The sequence below is a fragment of the Musa acuminata genome, chromosome BXJ2-4 (assembly GCF_036884655.1).
Source record: "Musa acuminata AAA Group cultivar baxijiao chromosome BXJ2-4, Cavendish_Baxijiao_AAA, whole genome shotgun sequence".
Lineage (NCBI taxonomy): Eukaryota > Viridiplantae > Streptophyta > Magnoliopsida > Zingiberales > Musaceae > Musa > Musa acuminata.
In genome coordinates, this window is record NC_088341.1 from 1,606,279 (window position 1) to 1,624,689 (window position 18,411).

The window sequence follows — 18,411 nt, forward strand, 5'->3', positions numbered from 1 at the left end:
TATGTTAATTTTCTGGTTTGTTCTTTAAATTTTGAAGTTTTTCTTTCGAACAAAAGATCCAATGGTTAAAAATTCAATAAAGATGTTTATATTTTGATGGAAGAAAGAGTTTTACTTAATGAGGGTGAAAGTTGTTATTCAACAAAACATAGTAAATATGTTAGGGCGACGAACAGACAAACTTGAACTCCATATGATCGATAAAAATTCAAAAGGAGCTAAAATATATTTTCTACGACGCACACAAATAGATAAAAAATACTCAATTATTGTTTAGGTTAGTAAATATTTAAAGAGTAGTTATATGATTTAATTACTTGAAGTAAGAAAAGAATCCTTTGTGATTCAAAATTTATTTATCTTATAAATAATTAATTTATAAGATAAATACATTTTATATTAATTTTTAATTTGTTTTTAAATAATTAAACATTTTCTTTTGATTTTAAAAGTGTTTTTAATGAAAAAGAATGGGTGATTTGTTTGATGTCGAGACTCATGGAAGACATATGGATTACACTACACGCTCTTGCAGAATCCATCCAAGCGTTTCTTGTATGCTTACATTTCTTCCGATGAAGACACACACAAACACACATTGATCCAGTGCAAGTCCATCAGGGCTCCGCAAGGATCATTTTCTTGCCTTCTTCGTGAGACTTGAGGAGGACGATTAAGCTCCGTCTCCCTGACGTTTGTCGAAGTGGGATCCGGACTCGGGTTTCCGTGTCAGAAACCTGCGAGCTTCCCAGTGACACGTTCCCTGAGCTCTTCTCCCCTCGCACCACTCGAGGCATTGTTGCCACCTATCTTTATCTTTATCAAGTGATCACTTATCAGCGGCTGCCTGCCCAAAGCCTGCCATGGTGGTCTCTATCCATCTTTCTCGCTTTGGTGGAGTCTCGAAGCATGAAGATTACCACTTCGGCCTCCCAGATATTTCTTTGCTTTTTGTTTGTTGCTTTGCATGCCGTTCAAATAGCTTATCCATGTCTGCACCTACATCTCTGCAAACCGTAAGCAATGACGGTCTTGTGGAGGCGTTGCCCTTTGAGTACCAGGATAAAATATTTAATTTACTTTGTAAGATATGCTCAATATATGTATTTTAAGATCTATTCAACTTATCCTCATGTGATTGTAAAGAACTAAGCAATTCACTAACCTGTAACTTAGATAAATCTTTTGATTCTTCAATAGCATCAACTATATGATCATATCTATCCATAAAACTTTTTAAAATTTTTTCAATAATTTTTTAATCAAAAATTAATTCACTATATCTTTTCATCTAATTTACTATCTCCATAACTCTTGAAAAATAGGTTTATATTGTTTATCTATAAATAAATTCTCAAAATTCTTTCAAAAAAAATTAAAATTTAATGGTCAATACCTTAGAATTACTATGATATTGTTACTCTAAGATATTCCAAGCATCCTTAGAATTTATTACAGTTGAAATTCGAGAAAATATAATCTTACTAAGAAGATAAAGAGCATACAAATCCTTTCTTTAATCTTCTTTAGTGGCTCTAGCTACATCATAATCTTCTTTAATAATATCCCATCAATCTTGTCACCTAAATCAAGTTTTTATCATTACACTATATGTCAAATAATTATATCCTCTAAAAATGAGGACGTCAAGGACTCATCATAATTTTATCTAAAGTAGGTATCCTAAATCAATTAAATTTTTATCTTGATATCTTCTAAACAAATAAAACTTATATTAGCAATCTTAACCATTGCTGCATGAGAGATGTTGTCTATGCAAACACGTGAGAAAAGGTCAATAATGTTTGTGTTCCATCAGCAACAAAGGAAAAGAAGCATGCATGAGGCACTAATGTCTTGCTAAAACAGAAGTTATACAAGAGACTGTGTTGCCATACTTTGAAGTGTATATCACTGTTTCAGAAATGTCATGAAAAAGACAGTGCACCAACTAAAGAGCTAGAAAGATAAACAATTACCAAGGAGTTGCGTTCTAACTGGTAGCAAGCCACCATCTTTAATGTTTCTTCTTCTTTTTTGATTTAAAAGGTCAAAAAAATCTGACATATAGCATTGTCCAACACTTAAATATGTGTCATATATTGCACTTTTGCTCATCTCAGTGAAAGCCTATAACAAGTACAAGCTGAAGAAACCTTATATAAATTTTTCTTTGTAAATCTATATGACATATTTGCATGGCTATTCAAGACATCAATGCAGCCATTAGACACCACCGCAATCTTCTTAATAAGTTGTCAGCTAAACTCAAATATATTTTATATACCTTTAAGGACTAGTTTCACATGCATAAATGGGAGAGAATTATTCCATGAAAGAGGATTCAAGTTGGAAGCATTTAGAATTAAAAATGTTAGGAAGTGACTGATTTATATTAAGCATGCAGTCAAGCCACAAATCTACCTGGACCTAACTCCCAAGCCTTTCACATGATCCAGAGCTCCTCCCTTGCTAGTTCAAATCCCTTGAATCAAGTCAGATTTCAGCAGACAAAGCTGAAATTATCTTTCTGGCCATGGAGTGGTTTGGATGCATCAAACAACATGACAATAGAATGTGCTCTTTGTATCTTGGTTCTCCATTTCCATTAAATTTTGTTATTTTTTAGCTTCCTTTTTATCATCAGGTGGAGTTCAGAATACTGAAAGCCTTTTTTTTTTTTCTCTCAGCTGCAGTAGAAGTTGGTAATAAAGGAATATTTAGTTGGCAAGGTGGAGTTCCTCCGTGACAATTATTAGACCACCAATAAGAGACAAATTCAACAAGGAAAAGCCAATGTACTTACTGGCACCTGAGTGGAGAATGATTTGACTCATGAACACACACACACACACTCTCTCTCTCTCCGCAAATCAATCAATTGGTAGCCAAACAATGTACAGTGAGCCATATTTGCTATCCTAGGAGATGTAGTTTTGATGTGAAGGTCAATGTAGCATTAATCAATGCAGGTGATGAGTGGATAGACTTGGTAGGAAAGTGAGAAAAAAGTTATTATCATATGAAGGGAGGTGGGAATCAAGTCTCACTTAATTGCTCTAATAACAGAATGTATCAAAGATACTGGTTTTGCACTTAGTTCAGCAAAATAAGGAATCATTATTCTTATCAGGATCCCATGAAATAATTAACCTATTGATTTGATAGGTCTAGAATTATATTGATCAAAATGTATAAGTTGTAATTAATAATAATAAATCCATGAACCTATTATAGATTAATTTACTATTCTCTTAATTTTCATGTAGGACTAAATGGATGTAGGGAGTTGACATTCTCGTTAGTGACCCAAAGTACTAGCATGATTTGTATATCAAATCAAACTAGAGATGTAATTATTTATTTTTTTGGGTCTTGACTAGCTATGATTCAAAGGTAGCTTATAATTAAGCTTTAGCATGATGTATATGAGGCTTAGCTTAGGATACATTTGATAACATGAATTGAGAACCTAATGTATATGTAAAATATGAATTGGTATTTGATAAATCTTTTTCAAATCATATTTGGCGTGGATGTTGTATTGTAAATACTCAAATGTTGATGCCAGATAGCAATAAATATTTTGACATTTATGAGATGTTAATAAATATTTTTAAAGCACCCTATGATATTCTCTAAAATTATAAAATTACCACCACATAATAGATACCCTAACTCTATTATATATATATATATATATATATATATATATATATATATATATATATATATATATATATATATATTTATTTATTTATTTATTTATTTATCATTGACTCCTCTCACAAGTCCACAATGTCATTTGCTCCACTGAGTTACCTGCTTTGTTGCATCACAGATCTCAAGAACGGCACTAACTCTATTCTTAAATTTCTTTCCTATAGAATAATTCCATCGATATGTATAGAACATTCATTTATTTTCTTTTAATTTCTTTCCTATAGAACAATTCCATCGATTAATATAGAACAATGTTGATTTACCCATGTTTATCGATTATATATCTAGGCCATACAAATTTTTTTATAAGTTTACATACATACATTTATTTATTATTTTATTTATGAACTTATTTTACTATTTTATAAATATTAAAAAATAAATTTAATATCTAATATTCAATAAACTTTTGAAATATAATTTTACCAAGTAACACTTACCACAATGCACATTTAAAATATAAATTTTATCTATTATTTACTAAATACCCCAAACTATTTCATGATTGCACATTCATTCAAATCCTTTCTACAAATACACATTAAAAATATAAATATTTTTTTCAAAATCACCCTTAGTGATACATCAAACCACAAACACAACCCACCATAATCAAACCTAGTCATGATCTCATGTCATCCCAATGTTAGTTTAGTTATAATATCATTAAGACACATTAACTTGATAAATATTAAACCATAGGATCAAAATGTTTGAATTGATTTTTTTTTAAAAAAAACCAAAGTTAATGATAATATAGCCATCAAGCCTTGTCGATTAATTTAAGCATTCTTTCAATTCTAATCCCGATAAGAGATTAAACTGGGTATTATATAAACAATCAACCATTTGAGTGATATAAGGTAAGCTCAACGATAGGTCTTCATTCCCTCGTTAACTTTGTCATACGATTATCAACTTGTTATTTCTAGTTTATGTTATTCAACATTTTACAGATATGATAAATTTATTTGTGAATACTCTTGTATTTGGAATTTACTAATCGAGAAATAATTGATAAGTCTATAATTTGTACTCGCGTAGTACTACTAAATAACGAGATAAAAATTTTGACGAGCATTGTTTATGCAGAGTGATTTTCAAGTTTGTGATATATATTTATATTTTATTCATAATGATGATTACTTTGTGATGAATCCAATTGAAATATAGGAAACATATCATGCATTTGGATTGAAAAATTCAAATATAGGTTACAAAACCATCCTCCATGGCTCTATAAGAAATATTTTTATTTCAATTTTTAAAAAAGTTCTATTTCTAATATAACTTTCTTGTCAAAGAACCACATTCAAACATTGTTTTACATCAACACAAAGTGTAACTTGGAATTAATTGTTGAATTACATTTTTCTTTTGACATTAAAGGTGCAAAATTTTAAGCTTACGAAGAGGTCATCATAACCTATCTTTTCTCCTCTTCAAATAACATGGGCCCAAATTGGTCTTTGTATATATTCTCGGACCACCAAATGGACCGATAAATGGAATCCACTCACCGCCAGTGAGGATAATACTAGAGAAGACGAAGAATTTTACGCCCAAAATAATTTACGTTGGCACAATTTGTCATCTACTTGACAGGCGGTAAACTCACGGGGTCCTGCAAATGCACGGCCCAGATTGGTTTCTGTTGCCACGAAATTGAAAGGACGTGGATGACAGCCTCAAGAGAAAGTTTCATGTAGGTCTCCTGATGATAGAAAGTTGATAAGGTTTTCTTCCTCCAAGGATCAAGGATGAGGAAGGTGAAGGTTAGTGCAACATCTCACAGTGGAGGAATTCTCCTCCACTTGTTGTTGCATCTTTTTTGCCTCTTCTCTGCCACTAATGGGGAACAAAGCAAGAGGTCAGTAGAGGGTGGTGGTGGGAGTGGACATGCCCCACTCATTGCATCCAATGCTAAAAAGCTTTTGGTTACAGGCTGAGGTTTGCATCAAGATGCATAACCTTTATATATCCTGGTTGCCTAAGAATCAAGAGATATATTATCAGGAACTCTGATGCCACTCCTTTTAGTGCAGGGACCATAGCTGGTTTGAAAGTGACTCCATTATTGTGATTGGTCTCTCAAAACAGATTAGCTTAGAGAAACTCAATACAACAAATTACTGCAGGAGGATGATACAGTCAGTCACAGAACTCTTTACTAAATATTCTTTAAACAGCATATGTAATGGCTGGAAATAGATGGAACTTATTCTAGGCCAATACTTGTTGAGGGTTGAGCTTTAATTTCTGACAAACACACAGACAGTTCGCAAACCTATATGGTAGGCCAGTGATTCTCTTTTTGGGTTATGAGGTCCATACCGATGAATTAAATGAGATAGCAAGTTACCATAAGAGCTTGTAATCTTATCATGCAAAACAGGAGAAGAATTTATTGCATGAATGCATTTGGAAGGCAGCAGTTTGATCTTCTTCCTTCTGATTATGTAAAGGTGGGGTTTTGGCTCATCATTTACCAATCAGCAGAAAGCAACAGTTCCAAACTTGGATGCATTTTGGTGATCTTCCTCCACTCATTCTTTTGTTATAATTTCTCTTGAATTGCGATTAGAACTGGAAAACTGATTGCAGAAATAAATTATTGTAGTTGGTAGATGTCATAGTGGGGATCATGAAGTGATTACACTCTTACTCTCAATATCTATGCTTGGTGTCTGATGAAACCTGACAGAGACATGGGTGTGCACCTCCACAGTCAATGGTTACAGATCTTTCAAGTCTAATAACGCTAGGTATATTCCTTGCAGTGATCTAAGCCTCGGAAAGGAAGATGCTCTCTGAGTAAGCCGTATAAGCTATGGATCAACCTTTAGACCACTTCATGTCACAGTAGAATATTGAGTTCTTTAGGTGTGGACAACGGTAAGTTCTTTCAGAAGAGTAGTCTTCACATAGAACTTTTTGGGGGGCATCGATGCAACTTTTCTGCTGCAGTGACGTATATTAATGCATGTGGAAAAGAGTAGCCTCCAGGCTGAAACTACTTTTCTATATTATGAATTCGTCTTCCAAGCTGGTAAACATGGATTCAACTCTCCAATTATTTTGCAGATTAACCTATAGTTTAGCATCAATCTTAGGATGCCATCATCCAAAATGGTTAACTCATGTTTTCCATTGTCTTTTTCATTATGCTACCATTCAGTGTCCGTTGTTAGCTAGATGTCGTTGTCCTCTTAATAATAGTTCATTAAGTAGTGACGATAGACCATTTCAACCTCTCACTGTTTATTTCCTAATCTAATGGACATGGATTTGACTACTACAGTGACATCTGCGTACCCCTTTTTTTTTATGATATAAGAGGAGGATTTGGAAACTTTTTTTCTCTAGTTTATCAAAGTTTTAGACTTTATAAATATATATATATATTTTTTATTTTTATTGAATTAATTCATGAAAAATTAATAATTATCACAAATAAACCCGATGAAGAACAGGCTTGATGACCTACCTCTCTTTGAATATTTTACCAATTCAAGATTATCACCACATTATTTTTGTTGTTACCATGCTTGTGTTATGAGGTTGATTTTGAGCCATGCATCATTTACATGTTTGTCCATATTTGGATGAAACATAGGAATAAAATAAAAAATATATATTAAACATTTAGTTCAAACCGATTTGACCTGGCAAAAGATCACTGTGCTAAAAATAATATACTCTTATACCCCAGAAAAAAATAATTGCATAGTATTTCTGGGAACAAAAGAAAGGCAGAAAGCGTGAACGAGGAACGAGGAAACCGGAGGAGCTGAGTAGGCATGGGGCCCACCATTTGACCTCATCGACCGGGAAAGCGAGATGCTGGGGCGTGTCCCGACCGAGACTCGAGCCGAACCCAGGAACCGTGGGCCCCGCGGCAATGATTCATAAGGCGGGCCGACGATAGAGACGTCGATTCTGACGAGGTCCCGAGCAACGGTGTGGTGTTACGTCGAATTACGACCGTCCGATGCTGATCGGACGGATGATCGTAACTGGTCGCCAATCTATCATGGAAAAAATAACGCGTATAAAAAGATGAAAAAGCCCCGAAAAATAAAGGACGGACGTGGACCAACGGATGGGGAAAGCAATCGACGGTTCAGATACATCTGCTTCTTTTCTGGCTTCCCTTCTTCTAGTTGACTGCGGTCTCCTCACCTCCTGTTCTCTACTTCGCTCGCCTCCCAACGCCCGCTCCTTTCTACGCCTCCTTCTCTTCTTTACTGAAGCAAGAGGAATTAGGGAAGGAGGAGGCGATATGTTGCTGGGGAAGCGGCAGCGGCCTCCCATGAGGCGGACCACGAGCATGACCGAGTTCGCCGCCGACGTCGAGGTGATGCAGCAGCCCTTCGATCAGGAGAAGGTCAGCAACGCCCTTCACCACCAGCGGGACCAGTCGAGAGAGCGGCAGACCGCGTCGGATTGGTTGGAGACGAAGAACCTGGGAAACCCGGCGGCGCCGTCGCCGCGGGGCGGCAGGTGCCAGAGGAACTCGGCCGAGCTAGTGGTGGTGGATACGGCGCCCTTCCTCAGGGCCTGCGGCCTCTGTAAGCGCCGTCTTGGACCCGGCCAGGACACCTTCATGTACAGGTACTGCTTCTGGTTCATGGATAAAAATCCCATCTCTTTTTCCCATAGTTTTCTTCATGTTCCACGCTGATCCTTGGATTTCTGCTCTAAAAACTTGTTCTTTATTGCTTTATAATGGGTAAAAACTCGAGGAGATGCCAAGTGCATGCAGAGGTATATCTGTTCGATGGTGCTTAGAACTTTATCTTCTTTTTTTTCGCTTGCCTCCAAGTTCATTTGTGCTTACTGCTCTCGCTAAAGCTTAAGGTTCATTTCTCTCCATTTCTTGTGGAAATTTAAATGTAGCCAAAAGTATTTGTTGGATGTTCTGTGAAGCTTTTTATCCCCCAGTATTATCTTCAACGAGATAAATAGGTCTTCTCCTAGTTTCTGAGATCTACATAAGCCCTGAAATCTTTCAGACTCGGATTTTGAGTGATCTCATGAGATCTTATGGGATTGTCTCCTATAATATTGGAAGACATAGATCTTGGATATAACAAAGATATTCTTGATGGTTTGTCTCGGAACCAGTTCATCGTTGCTCAGCGATCTTTTTATCTCATGCAAGTAGAAGCTTACAAATCATCACTGGATGTTTAACTCTATTATTCCTGTCTTGCACAGAGGTGATGCGTTTTGCAGCTTCGAATGCCGTCAGCAGCACATAACTCAGGACGAGCTGCAGGAGAAGTGCTCGTTGACTTCCATGAAGGACACCTCCACTGCAACCACTGGATCCGAGCAAGCCGGTGACAGCGAAATGGTCGCCGCCGCATAAGCTTCAGAGTTCCTTAAGAACAGTCCATGTCATGCACTGTAGATGCTGCAGTTAGCAGAAGGGAATATAATGTAGAAACATGAAGCTGATGTCTTTTCGGTTCTCATGGAAAGCAATGAAGTCTACACCATCTTGTGCTTCGATTTGTTCTTGTGGCCTTGAATGCCAGCAACTCGTGAATCAAAATGTCCTTTTGTTTGGCCTGTATTCCAAAAAGTCTAAATCATATGAGCCAGATGATCCCCATCCTCTTCGAGTGATTCCTACAAGTCTTTTGGACATCTAAGAAGAATAGTCTTCCACAAGCATGAGCGGCAGTTTTTTGCATTGAACCAATATTCATGCTTCATGTGAAACTGAGAAATATGCTTAACGTCAGCGCCATGTGCCTTAATTCAGAGGTAGCTGAGTTGCGGAGAAAGAATTCGTGCAGCCATGTTGTTCCTTAATAGTTGCAATATATTAATGAATCATCCCTACGAAGCTTCACTGCCACCAGAGATACTGGTAATGTTAGGCGTGTAGCTTGATATGCTTTTTCCTGGCATAATTGTAGCTTTACTGGGAACATTTAGATGCAGAAAACCTCTGCACATACATTGTATGAAGGCATGCAAGGTTGAATGTTCATTCTATTCCCCATGTCGGCTTGCGTCAAGTGGGACCCTTCTAGGGTGGGCCCGGTAGGAAGATGCAATGATCTGCACGGCCCCATCTTTATCACCGTTCATTTAACCCACTAGCTCAGCGTCGTTCATGTCCCCATCTCTCGCTCTCGTATTTGCCGTGTGACGTAGAGATCACAAACAACGACGACCTGGCCTCGATGTTGTTCTCGTCTTCTCAGCTGTGACGTCGCTGAGCACCGAAGGCCGAAGGGTTTGCGTGCTGCTGCAATCTTGAACTCCCTTTCTTGGGCGGACGACTTTTACCCTCTTAGTACGAGTCAATAGATTCATCGCCATCATCTTTCTGAAACTCCAACTTTATTGGAAATTTCGACTATAAGCATCCTCGATCTGTTTACTTCATGCAAAGCACCGTGGTTAAACTGAATTACCTCATTAAAACATTCACCATCGCTTCACCATGATGGAATATGAAACAGAACTGCACACTGAAGAACAACACAAGAGTGTTCATCTAACTCTACAGAGGTTAAATATGCACTTAACGTTGGACTTCTACCATCACCTTACTGTGTCACCTCCTTACCTTCAACTTGATGGTGCCATTGGCTATCAACAGAGGTCAATAATATCATGTTATGTACTTGAGTTCATGTTGCGAGTTATCCTTGATATAATATGCTTTCACTTAGTGGACTGTCTTAAATTGGAACTTACTTGATGAACAATTTGCTGGTTTAAAGTGTTTGGCATAGTACAGCTCCTAGTCCTATTACTTTATCTAAGATCTATCTAAGCAAAGATGGATTCAGTCTTGGTATCTGATTGACAGAATTTGGAGACGGGAGTTCATTGGAACTCTAGCAAGAGTTGGGGAGGTAAAGTTGCATAAGATATTTTGAATGACATTTGTATTTTCTAATATATATATTGCTCTGTAAGATCAGATATTGTGGAATCTGCACTCGAGTGAGGGTGACTAAACTAAAAAATGAGTGTTAGATGTCCGATACCTTTCACAGTAAAAGTTGTCTCCCTCAGCACATCATAGCTTGCTGTGGATCTGGAAGCCATCTCATTCCTCTTATTAACTTAATCCTTATCATACTTCCTGATCTTGTCTGCTTGTTATAAACTATACCCTTGAGATTTGCTTACATCTGGAGTTTAGGGACTAATTAGGACTTCTTTATGATTTTATTATTTGTTTCTTTCAGATTGTGCCACTATCCAGTCCTACAATGATGTCCAGTTCCATCAAAGCCTAAACTCCAAATCACCAGTGCAAGAAGCCTATTGGTTAACAAATTGAAGTCATTAGCAGATAAATGCATGGAGAGAGGCCACAGAACCACCAACAATATGCACTAATGTTTTGAGAAAAGATCAATTATGATGCCAATACCATCACCCATGCAGGTATCTACCCTGGCAATAATGGTCACTGTTCCACAGATCCTTTTCGCCATCAGCACTGAGAATTGATACTTCACCCTTTGACTGAAGAGCAGGACAATCACGTCATACTAGTACTGAAAGCTGAGAACTTCCCTGTTCATATATTGTGCTGATCAGTGAAGAGGCATTCACTGGTGATTTCTCTCATCTTTGAAGTTGCAGTTTAGTCTTACTAGCTCCTTAGCCAAGCCTTTTGACGTGGCAGTGGAAATCTTTCTCAATAATGTTATGTAGCTTGAGTTCCAGCAGTTTGTCTTAAATGAAACTTGTAAAAGACATCACTAAATTTTGCTCAACAACGGAAGAAATTAATGTTTGAAGACAACAAACTGCACTTGTGTGGTCCATCAGCTAACTGTCTCAAATAATATGAGCTGTGTATAGGATGCAGGAAGCCTCTCCAGGCTTGCTTGCTCTAAAAATATATTGGTCCAAGAATGGTGAGAAGTAATTGTTTGTTTGGAGCATTCAGCATGAAATCTGTTAGAAAACTATGACAGAATTAAAAGCAATGTTGCCTTTTATTAGTTTATTCCAGTTGATCCATAGGGCTGGCCCATTTTTCGATTAGGATATACTGATGACAGACAAAAACTAGGTGGAGAAGAGGCACCACAATGAATGCCAATGCCTCTTCTCTTTGGTGAAGAGGCAAACAATAACCTCAAGACAAGTCTCCTGCTAACATTAAATGCATGGATCCTGCTCTGCCTAAACATTATTGCATGAAAACAACTCTTTCATGGTCATATTGTTGCATGAAATAAAGTCAGCTTGTGGTGGAGGATACTAAGTCTTGATAACTGATCTACTTATTCTAGATTGATAATGCATCTCTAATCCATTGTTTATTTTTCTTATCTTGTACTGCAAATTACTTCTTTTTCTTATCTTGTACTGCTAAATTCCTACTGACAAGCTTTAGGAGTGTCATGAACTGTACATGCACAAGGTTCTCAAAAAATGAACTGACATGATGGCCTGTCTGAAGAGCAATTTGTGGCTTTGTTAATGACTAATACAGATTGTGCTAATTGATAATGATGATCTGCACATGCTTAGAGGAACTGAAGAATCTGAGACTAAAACACTTATTGATATCTGAAGATGGCTATATCGGTGGATTTCAAGTGGAAAAACTGAAGGTGTTACATTGTTACTTCTATTCTGTCGTGCCTTCATTGATAATTTATCTGGAAGATCAAGCATCCATGCTTCTTCATATTTGAGTAAAAGATCGAGTTCCTTGAGTTGGATCCTTAGAAGAAGCTTGATGTTGTGATCCTCTTGCTGTCTCTTTTGTCGACCAGTCAATTATTCTTTCGGAAGAACTTGCATAAGATTATTCTTCATCTTTTACTCCATGTTCTTCTAATACAAAAGATTTTATTTATGGTTGATGCCGCGCGTGTGCTAATGCTGAAAACATAGTAGAGATCCATATGCAGCTAGTATTAATTTTTAGGATACTTACTGATATTTGTCTGGTGATAACCAAAAGCGGTCTTGGTTCAAGGGTTCTTGATTCAAAGAATACAAGCATAATCCAGCTTAGTTCCTGTGTATTTTAGGTCAAGTGGCTATCTATCTTAATTGAGAATATTAGCACATGGTGACATGGGGTCTGCAGGTAAGCAAAGATCAAATGATTTGGCACAGAGACTCCACACAGCATTCTCCTTGAATGCTTGATTTAGGCTTGAGCAAAAGAGAATTAATGGTTTGTCCTACGACACATATTCTATTGAATCATGTCGCCAAATCTGAACGAATTATCATTGAATACAGTTCAATTTTGTTCCACAATATCATCTGCATCATCAGTGAGGAAGGCCAAGCCTATCAACAGTATAAGCCTCATAATTTCTTTGATTGAGCCCAGAAAAGAGCCCAATCAACCTGAGGTAAGTACAAGCTCAAGTTTCAATCAGTAGATGTGCTATTTATTCATATCTATTCATTGCCAGAAATCATGCTCTTTAGAAAACATTTTTCTGTTAATCAAATGTTGATACTTCCAGGTCCTCCAATTCCTAGAAGTGTTTGTTAATTTTATTGCATTTTTTGCTCATAAATGCTGGAGTCTTTTTCTCTTCCCAAATCACATTCATAGATGTGGAAAATGGTCTTATGGATCACCAGTTGGATTCCAGAATATTAACTTTACCATCACTCCATCACAATAATCAAGCTCTGGTGGCAATGTCCTCTTTAAAAAAGAAAAGATTTATACTGTAATACTCCAAATTTAATCATATATTATAAATAAATAAAGAATTAAATTATTTTATAAGAATTTTATGAATATATTATTACTAATTTAGATTTAAGTATTTTAGATGGATGATTTAAATTCAATAAGTTAATCAGATAATTTTCATATTTGAATCTGGACTGATAAATTATATCAAAATAAACCTACTATTAAGTATAGTAAAAAACTCATAGAGGAAAAGGTTAATCCTTACCACTACTCAGAATAGAGGATAATGGGTATTTCAAAATGAGTTGAATGCACTGCAAGAAGTCATGAGTCCATCTATCAAAATCTAATGTCTGAGAATGCAGTGTGACTAATTTTATGTTGTTTGAGGAAGGAAGATGATCCCATCCTAAATCTCTATAAGTTGTTTGCAGCTCATCTAACACTTAAATTATATGAATGTCTAGAGAGGATATTCTATAGAATTTTTATAAAGGATTAGGAAAAGTATATAAAATTTTCAGGCGTTTGTGTGAGATGGTGTTGATATTAATTTGTGCATAGTGAGCATAATTCAAGGATCATCTCACATATTAAATAATTTAATATTTGAATATATCTAGGGATTTATCGAATAACTTTAAATCTTACATCAGCTTTCTTATATGTTCTTTGATTATTAATCTCTCTATTTATATTTTTTATTTTTGAAATTCTTCTCTTCCTCACATGAATGAGTGACATGGATAAGTATATTTCCCTTCAAATAACACGAGTACTACTCTGTATTTTGGACGTCACTACTGTTTTCTAAACAATCTGTATATTTGCATAAGAAGGGGAACATTTCATGCTGTATTGCTATAGTTCAAATAAGCTGACTGGATTTGATAGATTGTGCTGATCACCCCATGAGCAGAGTAGGAGACAAACCTCAAACACTGATGCATTTATTTTATGTATACATCATCACATTTTGAGATTCTGAATTTTGCTGATAGGTCGGATTCTACAGAAATCAGTCGTGCCTTATAAATCCAAAATCACAATTCATTTAGAGTGCAATTAACCAAAAGAATTCATGAGAAGATCTTTCTGTGCCTGACTTCTTGCATAGGTCTCTGGTTTCTTGCAGCACAGTCACAGGCTCTCCATAATCTTTCCAAGTGAAGAGGTACAGAAAGATCAGATTTCTTTTTTTGATTCTTCAAAGTCAACACAACAATGCCGCAGACTTGCACTTGGTGCAACTGTTACATCAAATGCTTAGCTATGTTTCACTGCATGCTGCTGGTTAATTTCTGTGTCCTTCAACAAGCAGATTTAAGGCAGAACCTTCCCCAGTGAAAAGGATGTATTGATGTGGTAGGTATGATCTCCCTTTCAAAACATTAGGTGCTTGCTAAAAGATTTAGAATGGTTGTTAGATAATCCTTTCTGAGTTCCTTGCTTTTGCTTAAATTCCTGGCCATGTACTTAACAAATAATTGGAAACAAAGATGGTTGTTTTGGTTCAATTGTGTCATTGAGTTGTAGAAAAAGAGCTTCCATGTATTGGTAAAAGTGAAACTTCTTTAATGAACCTGGGTGTACTTGTGTCCCATAAGTAATCTTCTTTGTTGTTTGTTTAGAGGACAGCAATAAGACAAGCAAATGGAAGAAAGGAAACTGCAAACTCTGCACTCAAAGACAAAGGACAAGAAATTACAACATGCAGCTGTTCCGCAACAAAGCACAGAAGCAACTTTGCAGACATAGAACAATGGTAGAAAAGAAAGAACAGTGGTCTCTTTGATATGTTCACATGATAGAGCAGGCATTTGGGTTGTCATCACTGAACAAGGTTGTGAACTGGTCCTCTGGCCTCACAGCTTGGCTGGAGACTTTGATGACCTCCACGTTCCTGACATACCCAGGGGGTGCCTTCTTGTCATAGGTTTGGGCAGCGTACGGGTGGGCAACCAGGTTGTAAGGAACGTAAGGCCAGATCTCAGCCTTCTTCCCTGTGGATTGAACTTTCTTGAGTACCTTGTGTGGCTCAACATACCCCGTTACAGTCACCTTGTACTGCTTTCTGTTGATTTCCACTGATTGAACTCCTGTGAGGATCCATCAGAACTGCATCAGAACATCATATGATGTACTACAATGGGCACAGATCCAATAGAGGAGAAGAAGAAGAAACCTTTCATGGAAGACAGTGCATTTCTAACTTTCAGCTCACAGCCGTCACAGTCCATCCTCACCTTCAGTTCAACAGTCTGAAACTGCTTCCTCTTCCTGTACTTGTGGCCACTGCCAAGCAAGCTGGAGAGGTAGTCCATGGTGCCTCCCATGGTGGTGGTAGAAGGAGGAAGAAACTATAGAAGATTAGGAGAAACTACAAAGATGAGATATAGAAGCTCCTGTATAGTGATCTGGAAAATGGAAAGACACAAGATATTGGTATTTAGCCTATAGACGATCACAAAAATGGCAACCACATGCACCCAAGCTGTTGAAGAAAGAAGAGACTGAGCTTGATGGGAAACGAGACCAGAAAAAGGGCTACCTGAAAGAGAAATTGGGAGAAGCAAGAAGAGGAAAGAAGAGAACCTCAGCAGGATTGCACAGTGAAGCTTTCTTATATAGTTTTCTTCACACTGCCCTTCCTTTGCTGCAACTTCGCTCCACCTCAACCCCCTTCTTAAATAGGCCTTGCAAAGGCACGAGCCACGAAAAGAACCTTCACCAAACAAACGTGGAAATGCCAGTGGAAAAGGTTTGCACTGATGCAGGAAAACTCGAAAAGGAAAAACAACACTCTACCTGTGTATATTAATGGGTTGTGTGGCCCTCGGAATAACACAACTGCGTTGTGTGTAAGAGTGGAGAACCCAGTCCTTGAGCTGTAAGAAAGCTTCATTGAAACGTGGAACTCCTAAACCTCTCGTAAGGATTCAATGAAAAGGACACTAGTAATAGCTCCTGTGGTCCTTGCAAAGGACCACGTGTCTAGCTTCCATGCCATCATCACCTTCTTGCCACTGCAATACTCTCTGCTTGGGCCACAGAGGATAGCTCTCTCTCACCTGGTTGTTCTTGTCGTTTCATTAGAGTTTTCTCAGGATTTGGGAGACTGAGTAAAGAAATGAGAGATTAGCCTGTGATTGGAGGTGGTACTTTCCAGTTGTCACACCACAAGCTGGTCCTCGTTGTCTCAGATGCAGGTGTCAGAAGCAGCAAGGTAGGTTTTTGAGTTCTCCATTAGGTTTTGCTGACTTTGAGACCCAAAAGTTATCTTGATGAGCAGAATAGCCTGCTGGATTAATTTCTTTGACTTGTTTGTGTTATCATGTCTTCTTGTGAACCATTTCTCTATCAGAGGAACAGCTTGTATGGTGTTACATATGTTGGTCATCATAATTCTCCCCTCTTTACTATATATAATGCAATGAAGCTTATTAAATGAAGGGAAGCAGAGGCTCTACTCAAGTAGGCAAAAATATCAATGTCACTTCAAGCTAAAACTGATGTGGTGACTTTTTAGGTACATATCGACATCATCATTACCTACTGCAATGCTCATCCAGTGCTTTGTAATGTTTTGATGGTGCAGAGAGAGAAACTACCAACATATCCGAGTGTTCAACTATCTTATCATTGGAGTTCTCCTGTCGTAATTCTTCTGCATCTCATCCAATTCGCTGCATGTGATCTCATATTTACTTGTGGTATGCATGCATGTGCCTGTTTCTGTGTGCTTGCAATGTGTGCAGCGTTTTGATCGTCTGGGTAGCGAAATGGAAGATTGTTAGAGGAGCTGGAAAGCTGAGATAGCAAGAAAGGAGGCATCCTGCTGTTAATGGTCTAAGAATATAATGTTGCCAACTTTAGTTTCGACTCGTTCTTTCAAGATCTCCTTCCAAAAGATCTCAGCTTGATTCCATGGATTGCATCCAATTCGATCTATCCTCTGATGCATGAAGCCTTGGTCTTTGATAAGAGTCAAATTCTTCTTTGAAAATTTGACATGCGAACATCGACTTGGTGGACAAAGATCAAATCGGATACGATGAATCTTTTACGTCAGCAACAATCACAATAAAACAAAAATATTATTCTTCAAATTAAAAATGATTCAGAGAATATTTCTCTGACTCCAGGCAATGAAAGCTTTGTACTGCTAAGCTCACAAGAACATGATCTTGGAACTTCACATCTAAGTTGCAGATATCAAGCTTCTCCATCTCTGAAGTAAATGACAGGAAAGAAAGGAAAACAATTGAAGGAAGACAGAAGGCGAAAAGCTACAAAGAGGGCCTCATACCAAACAGTGACATTTATCATTGAGCAGCAAAATGCAATCTCCCCGCTACAGAAACCTGATCTCATATCTTGCAATTGAGGTAGGATGATTTCAATTGCAGTTGGAAAGTTGAAGCAGGTAGTAAAAGAACGGAAGCCAGCCATGGCCTTTTGCAAAGGAGATGAATCCTTGTGACGTAGGAGATTGGTGGTGGGGTAGCCACCGCCATCATGCCCATGCGCAATAATTGCACTCAGGTTAGATTAGATTCTGTGAAGCACTCACATGGCCTTCTTACAGTGAATCTGTCAAGTTTAGCCGATAAATCCATCCCGTAGAGTAACAAGGATTTGAAGCCCTCGTAGTGTGTGGAGATCTGATCCAAGCGGAGGAAGATACAAGACAGAACAAGTACGAGTATGCTATATAGTAGGCTTCGAAAGTTCCAACTAAGTTCCAATCATTTGCTATTAGATATTGCAGAATTCCAGGTCGCAGACAAAACAAGTTGCTATGCGAGTTCCTCATATCTAAACAATATCTTGTGACCGACAATTCTCTTAAGATCTTTGGCTATCTGCATTCAATAGAGTAAGTTTGAAAAGATAAGTATTGCACAAACAAAGAATCATCAGTGCATTTCGTTAAGCCAAGAAAGTTATATTCATGTAAAAGAAGAGCATTGTAGTGATGAGATTTAGATGGACTAGCAGAGAATAAAAGGAGCAAAGTTTTA

The 18,411-nt window shown here is 37.3% G+C and overlaps 2 protein-coding genes across 6 annotated transcripts; one reads left to right on the top strand and one right to left on the bottom strand.

The window, feature by feature from the left end:
* Window positions 1-7,904: 7,904 nt before the first annotated feature.
* On the top strand, window positions 7,905-9,238 carry LOC135608883 (FCS-Like Zinc finger 5-like). The gene is made up of 2 exons (XM_065101934.1): window positions 7,905-8,337; window positions 8,944-9,238. The coding sequence occupies exons 1-2, from the start codon at window positions 8,006-8,008 to the stop codon at window positions 9,095-9,097; spliced, it is 486 nt and encodes a 161-aa protein (XP_064958006.1). The 5' UTR covers window positions 7,905-8,005; the 3' UTR covers window positions 9,098-9,238.
* Window positions 9,239-15,041: 5,803 nt separating this feature from the next.
* On the bottom strand, window positions 15,042-16,111 carry LOC103980319 (heavy metal-associated isoprenylated plant protein 23). Of its 5 annotated transcripts, none has more exons than XM_009396683.3 (3): window positions 15,983-16,111; window positions 15,573-15,804; window positions 15,042-15,486 (listed from the first exon to the last, which is right to left on the bottom strand). In XM_009396683.3, the coding sequence occupies exons 2-3, from the start codon at window positions 15,721-15,723 to the stop codon at window positions 15,188-15,190; spliced, it is 450 nt and encodes a 149-aa protein (XP_009394958.2). In that variant the 5' UTR covers window positions 15,724-15,804; window positions 15,983-16,111; the 3' UTR covers window positions 15,042-15,187. The 5 variants fall into 5 exon arrangements, with proteins under 5 accessions (XP_009394958.2, XP_009394960.2, XP_009394957.2 ...); XM_009396685.3 differs by having other exon boundaries at window positions 15,573-15,747; window positions 15,983-16,108; XM_009396682.3 differs by having other exon boundaries at window positions 15,939-16,093.
* Window positions 16,112-18,411: the final 2,300 nt, after the last annotated feature.

What these genes read in the sequence shown, in the direction of transcription:
- LOC103980319 (XM_009396683.3), bottom strand. Translation starts at nt 15,723, where the DNA reads ATGGGAGGCACCATGGACTACCTCTCCAGCTTGCTTGGCAGTGGCCAC. An exon ending in TGCACTGTCTTCCATGAAAG is followed by an intron (nt 15,487 to 15,572) that starts GTTTCTTCTTCT and finishes GGATCCTCACAG; the next exon opens with GAGTTCAATCAGTGGAAATC.
- LOC135608883 (XM_065101934.1), top strand. Translation starts at nt 8,006, where the DNA reads ATGTTGCTGGGGAAGCGGCAGCGGCCTCCCATGAGGCGGACCACGAGC. An exon ending in CAGGACACCTTCATGTACAG is followed by an intron (nt 8,338 to 8,943) that starts GTACTGCTTCTG and finishes TGTCTTGCACAG; the next exon opens with AGGTGATGCGTTTTGCAGCT.